The sequence below is a fragment of the Oratosquilla oratoria genome, chromosome 22 (assembly GCF_046742065.1).
Source record: "Oratosquilla oratoria isolate Oo_2021 chromosome 22, ASM4674206v1, whole genome shotgun sequence".
Classification (NCBI taxonomy): Eukaryota; Metazoa; Arthropoda; class Malacostraca; order Stomatopoda; family Squillidae; genus Oratosquilla; species Oratosquilla oratoria.
Genome location: NC_134798.1, coordinates 19,855,252 through 19,862,358, shown reverse-complemented (window position 1 = coordinate 19,862,358; position 7,107 = coordinate 19,855,252). Strand labels below are relative to the sequence as shown.

Sequence of the window (7,107 nt, the reverse complement as noted above, 5' to 3'; positions counted from 1 at the left end):
TTTTGACATCGAGGTTTGTATTTGATCCATTATTTCCTTCCATGTTATTATTATCTACTTCATGGGGAGGGGGTCACTTCTAATGTATTCCTTTACCCATTGTTTCATTGTATAATCCATGGTTATGTTGAGTAACACATTTTCCCATTGATCCTCTTCACCTTTCACTGTCATGTCATCTCTTCATAAATTTCTTTGCAATTAATAAAATCACCCATGAGTATTGCATTACTTCCATCCATCAGTATCTCGTTTAATGAAGATTTCATATCATCTAACATTTTAAAGTAGTCTTTCTCTAAGACTCTGTTTTTGGGGGCACATAAATCACTGCAAGTTTTCTGTTTTTCATGTTATTGGCTTCAACTCTTATTGTGATCATCTCTACCCCTATTCACTCCATATGTAACTTTTGTCACATTTAGGTTTTTCTTAACCAGAAACATGACTCTGTCAGAGTGAAAAGCTATCCATCTAATAATTTTGGGTATACTTAGAAATTGATTCATCATCCAGCTCTAATATCTTTAAATTACTATTGTAATGATTAAAATTAATTATAATGAAATCCATAAAAAAGGACTGTATTCATCAACAAACACATGTAAAAATGTTACTATGTCAAAATTATATTCCTACTCTCTATCGGAAAGAAGGGATCAAAAACGTTTTCGATGTTTGGCTCACGTGGTCTGAGAGAGAGATGCCAAGTAAACACTGCCAGACGGCCTAACAAGCTATTAAGGTCATCTTCAAATTGTCCCTTTTAAAAGGTAAGAGTTAAAGTCAGAACCAGTAATTGACATTTAAAAAGATCCCATGTCCGATATAGAGAAAGGAAATGAGACGTAAAAGGGGAATGCAAGTTACACGAATGCAAATAACCATACCTTGTGTTATTGCTACGTGTTTGGATAATCCTTTACGTTCTCATAACTATGTTTCATAACTTTCATAGACTCTGTTGTAGGAAAAGTAAATCTTTCTTTTATTGTATAAAGGTGTCACGAAATGGCTTCCGATTAGGGGGTTAGCCTCACCCAACCTAGTATAGAATATCCTAAAATCATTTGTAAACTTTGAGTAGGGTAATTTAAAGATTTCTGAAGAGGCCTATCCTATGTTATATTACAGGAAGAGGCATATTAGCCTCATGTTACCTCGCTTTAGTCTAGTAAGGATTTATTCTGCCTCACGAATCTTTCAGATACCCTACTCCATTTTCATATTGATGTGGTATTTTTTTCTGAGGAAGTTGTAAATTTACAGGGAACCAGTATGGGAAACCAGAACTAGTCTCGGAACTGGTCTTGGAAACCAGTGAAAATGGGACACAAGTTCTAAATTCCCTCCCTTCCCTGGTTTGGGAAGCTTTTGGATGAGGTTAGAAGAATAGATGAACCAATGACGGTCGAGTTTCCTTTCAACCAAGAATGGAAAGCGGACTAGGACCCACATACCCACAGGTCCCATGTTCTACCAGACGACTAACCGGCAGTACAGTACAACTCCTCATCCTTCGGTTTATGTCATTGGCAGTCAAGGAGTAGTGCAATGACAGCTCGCTTCCTCCAGAAAATGTGTGATAATCCTCCAGCCTCTGAATTATTGTTGATCTATATATATTACAATTTTTTTTTTTTTTCTGTCACGGTTTGCCACAACTCCACCTTGTTTCTCCTCCCTATTTCTAAGCCAGTGATTATATACTCCATGTCCAACATTGGTACTAGTAGACCTCTTAATTTTGTTTCCACAATTACCATTAGGTACATCAGGTTTTGCTTCTGATAGACAATTGTTATGTTCACTCAATCCGGACAATCAATTTATATTAGTATATGCTAATTTTAATTTTCAACGCCCTCCATGTCATTCTCTGAACTTTTTTCTTGAGTAACCATTTTAACAGTCTCATATCTCCAATAGAATTGAGTTTTCTCAGTCTCCAATCTCTTCTGGTTTTTTCTTTAGCTTCATTTCTTAATGTCATGATTCTTTCTCTTTCATCATTCACGTCTTTTTATCCATATATTTTTATGTTTGCTTCTTGCTAATTTTCCTGATTTTAAGATTTCTCTCACTGCCAATTTAGACCTTAATTGAATCTTTAGTGGTTGACTTTATCCTTCTACATATTTACCCATTCTGTGTACTTCCCCTATTTTCTTGTCTATTTCTTGCTCATTATCCGATACTACTTTTAGAACTTTTTTTTTTGCCAATTCATGGACAACAAACTGTGTATATGAACTGCAATGTGGGTACTAGCCCTACAAAAAAAAAAAAAAAAAAAAATAGAATTAAAGCAACCAAAAAGGACAAGACAGTATGTTTTTCAAAAGCCCTTCAACATATAACAGAAGATGCCATCAGGGATTTTTGATGATTTACAAGATGACAGAGCTGTGTTCATTTCTTGAAGAGTAAATGTAGCATTACATGACTGATTTATATTCAGACACAAGTCTCTTGAAGTTGTGAGCTGGGACCAAGTCAGTTTCATTTATCATTGATATCAAAACCCGTCATCCAGGAGCCAAGATAAGAGGGAGTGAGATGGGTGGATGGGAGTGAAGTATGTGGGGATGGAATGAGTGGAATTGGATATTATGCCTTTGTTTTTTGGCTACCACCCTTGTAAAGGGGAAAAAGCCTTTGGTATATGTATCAAGACAAAAGCTGTAGATCAAATATGAAAGGATGTGGACAAATTAAGGTGGATATAAACAGCAAATTTAGTAACAAATTTTGACAGCTAGAGTGTTCCTACATGACATCAAGCTAAGCTTCCCATTGTGTCAAGAAGTATTATTCAAAGTATGTATTCCATCTGGTAAAAGATGATAAGCAATTAAGATATCAATTCTTTATTACATTCCTGAAAAAGTATAACCATCTCTCTCTTTAGAAAGCATGGGGATGATTCACACAGCTACAGAAAAGTCTATAAATGATCTTGATATTTTAAATTTAGTTTAAAAAGCTTTCAAATGAAATCAATGGATATCAAAATAACAAAAATTCTTCTGTGATACCTGACTCCCGCTCTTGAAAATCTTCCAGGAGGACCTTAATTTCTTTCCTGAATGATATATAAAACAAGAATTACCAGTAAAATTATAAGCTTTACAAATGGAAAAAATCTCAACAGATTACCTGCATTTCAAATTAATAAGCACATCATATCATGAACAATAAAATCAAAGCACTTCAATACCAAACAATAGTAAATTTCTTTTTTCACACCTCATTACAAACAATATTAAACCTCACACAACAAAACCAAAAATAACTTCTACCACTGATGGGCAACATAAGCATAAAATTACAATCATAATTCATAATTATAATCATGTTATGAAGGAATCAACAACAGATACCGTTATGTATCTTGAAAACTGGTCAACACCTTCAAACCTGTCCCATTGTCCCACTGGGCCAATATCTATCAGTAAACTTTGTATTTCTTTCACATTTTCACATAAGAGGTGACAACTAATAACTGCTCCTCTTCTCCTACTACTATAAAAATATGACATAAAAAGTCATATACTGTACTAATAAAACACAGACAAAAGTCCAATATTTCTTCTCAATGAGATTGAGAGGGTACTAGGACCTTTGTCAGCCCCTTTGAGGATACTTTCATAAGGCAATATGTAATATCACTTCAGTTGCAGAGCCTCAACCAATAATTGCTAATTTTGTGTGAACATATGGAGGTGAAAGAATAATATGACTACTTCCATCTTCTCCATCACAGTCTAGCCATCTAGTATTAGAGACACAAAACATGTACAGGGCATCATTAAAACAAATTATGTATAATGCCTACATAAATACAGGAATATCAGTGATACACTACAATACTGCAACTAGGAAAAACTTAATATTGGGGTTCCAAAACCTATTGGGAAGCAATTGTTTCTATGTTGAAAATAAATATACGAGTTAAATTGCTTCTAGTATAAAAAAAAAACAGCCATGAATATATGCATATTGTATATTTGTACAGATACACACAAAATAATAAAGATTTGGAAGTGATGATATTGGAAATACACATCAAAAGGATTACTGTGAAATCTACAATATACTGAAAATCATAAAAGTAGCATTGTGCAACAGGTACAAAGAAATCATATTTTTGAAAACCTGATTCACCCTAGAGTGGAATTTACTGCAGTGGTGATCACTCATAAAGAAAGATATTAAGAAGATAGTGAAAATTCATATGGTAGTAACTAAAATTATTCCAGATTTTGCTAATAAATCATATGAGAGAGACTGAATATGCTGGAACAATCTGGGAACTCAGCATCAACATATTTCTAAGCTGGACCAATTGAACTGAAATGAGCAAATAAACAAAGAAAAGAAAAATATCATAGTAATTCAACTAGTATTTCATAATATTTTAAGTACTTTTTCTTCCAATTTACCTTTTTCATTTTTTTTTATTTCCCATAACTCATCCTATAAATCTTAATATCATACTTCCTCTATGTGCAATTTTGTTCATCACATTCTCTTAAAATTCTTATTATCTCTTCTTTCTCTGCTCTATCCATATATTCCACAACATTTAATTCAACTAGATTAAGAAAATAATAAAAATAAACAGAAATAAATAAAATAAAATGGGGGTCAAACCATTTTTAAACCAAAATGTTATAATTCTGTATGATTAGAAATGGTTTAGAAGGTATAAGAATAGGTTTCAAGCAAAGGAAAGAAAAAGAAAAGAAAAAAAAAATTGATTGTGGCTAATTTTACATTGATAATCCCACCATTCTCCACTAGCGTACATATGGCAATCCTTGAACAGTATATAAGAAGGTAGGGGGAGGAAAGAGGCAGTGTCAATCCAATATACAAAAAGTGAGTACATTACTTCAACTCAGTACACTTTGTGAGCTGTAACTCAGATCCACGGCCCTGACATGGGTAAGTGCCACCCTGGGGCAAGTCGAAAAGTGCCACCCCCCACACACCACCACTACCACCACCACCTTCCACATCTGATGGTCACTAGCCCAATTCATATGTAACACTCATCCACAAAACGTTTATACACACATCATTCATGCACACAACTTATGATAAATAAATAATGCATTAAAAGTACATTAGGGGAATTTGCTTTACCTTCTTTTCACCACAAATAAAATTAAGGCCATACAGACAGAGCCCTTACATACCTAAGTGCTGCCCCGGGGCAAAGTGCCACCCCAGGGCAAAGTGCTGCCCCAGGGTAAAGTTCTCAGTGATGCCCTCACCCCCCGTCCCTCATCACCACTTTCCATCTCCACCACCCCTTACAGCTTGTTTTAGCTATTGGCTTGTGAAATAATTAAACAGATTTTAAAAATTGTATTCAATGTCCCTATTGCAGAAAGGATATGGGAAAAATATTTCATATTCTCTTGATTCTAATGCAAAATTCGTATATTATGGTAAAATATTCAGGGCTCCTTTGATCTTTCTTTTATTATAATTATTTTGTCAGCCTTGGGGGCAGCATGTCTAAACTAGAATTACCTCCCCCCCCCATGCATACAGATGACATTACTGACATGACATAATTCTGACCACTGCAGAAAGACACCCTAAAATACAATATATCAGTGTAAAATCTTTTATAATTTGCAGCAATTTTACTTTTTGACAAAAAATAGATAAATAAAATAAAGTGGTCTGACCCATTAAATCTTTCTTAAAAGTTTCTGCTACTATCTAAATTTTGTTCTAGCATTATGTATATTTTCTTTTACAGTTTGCTCATAAGCCACACACATTGGCACCAATTGCAAATTTTCACAATTATCAGCTCCTCTACAGCAAGCAAGGATTAAAACAGAAGAGGGAATTACTCTTTTCACATCACTTAACAAAGCATCAGTTAGTAAGATTGCCCTCACAAGTTGAATGATGAATTATCTATTTAAGCATTTGTTACTCTTACACATCCATGTCACTCACTTTCATATGTATTATCATCAACTACAATCCCTCCTTTAACTAAAAGGTAATAACCATCACAAATGACTAGTATTTCAAGATGATAAAACTCTTTTTATCCTGAATACTATACCTCCCCAGTTATTATCAACAAGGTTAAATCTGGAGTATCATTATTTCAATATCACATCACACTCAGTTTCCTTAAAAAGCCATGCAAACATAATGATCAAGTTATAAAATTGTTGAACGACTGTTTAGGTAGAAACACTCCATGTTACAAACAACAGGACTATATTAAAGCTGTATTTCCATAAAAGTTGACAGAACAATGGTTGTCAAAGGATATACTGTACTTAAAATTTCATGATCAATTCAGATTCGGTGACAAGTTGTGAACCATGATGGGAAATTCAAAAATTTAATTTTGGGTGCTGGAATTATTATCACATTACACACAATCTAAGAGATTCAAGTTCAATTAATCATCATCTATCAATTTTGGTGTAAGACAAGACAACATAAGTTTCAATACCAGATACTTTACAAGATTTGTACATGAGTAGCTGAGGAAATTATTCAGCTTCCCTGAGAGGATGTCTTGTAAGTACATTCCAACATGATTGCAACACTGACCAATTAGGTGATCTAATAATCCTACTGGTATCACAAGTACAGGTAATACTAGTTATTCCTCTGAAGTATCACATGCTGTAAAGTGCTTCATCGATCAATGTCACCCATCATTGACATGTAATGGTTGACAGTATGATCATTCTGATCTTAGACCATGACCCTTAGTGATTGAATCTTGAGGAAGATTGCTGACAACCAAGTTAAGATAAAGAACAAGAGATAGATGGTGATTCTCCTGTGTCTTCTGTATGCAGGTCCCATGGATCTCTTACCTTATGACTCAGTTCACTAATCCTGGAAAGAGAAAAAAGAAACATTGTCAAAATTATCACCAGTTTGGAGCTGTACAGATCCAACTGCAATCTATGGTGGCTCTATTACACTCAAGGGTGGTTTTTCAACAAATTATAGTTTTCATATTACAGCTTTAGCTGTACTTTTGTAAACCCAAATACAGGGTTTAAGAAGAGACAAGCATAAGTATACATGGGAAATGGTGGTTGACAT

General features: G+C 34.2%; 1 protein-coding gene across 8 annotated transcripts in view; it reads right to left on the bottom strand.

Annotated features, from left to right (window-relative positions):
• Window positions 1–2,854: 2,854 nt before the first annotated feature.
• Window positions 2,855–7,107, bottom strand: part of fal (SAM and HD domain containing deoxynucleoside triphosphate triphosphohydrolase falten) — a 152,787-nt gene continuing 148,534 nt past the window's right edge. For all 8 annotated transcript variants that reach the window (XM_076205663.1, XM_076205669.1, XM_076205667.1 and 5 more), the window contains one exon: window positions 2,855–6,894. In XM_076205663.1, the coding sequence (XP_076061778.1) occupies window positions 6,889–6,894 (6 nt within the window). In that variant the 3' untranslated portion in view covers window positions 2,855–6,888. The remainder of the gene's footprint in view (window positions 6,895–7,107) is intronic.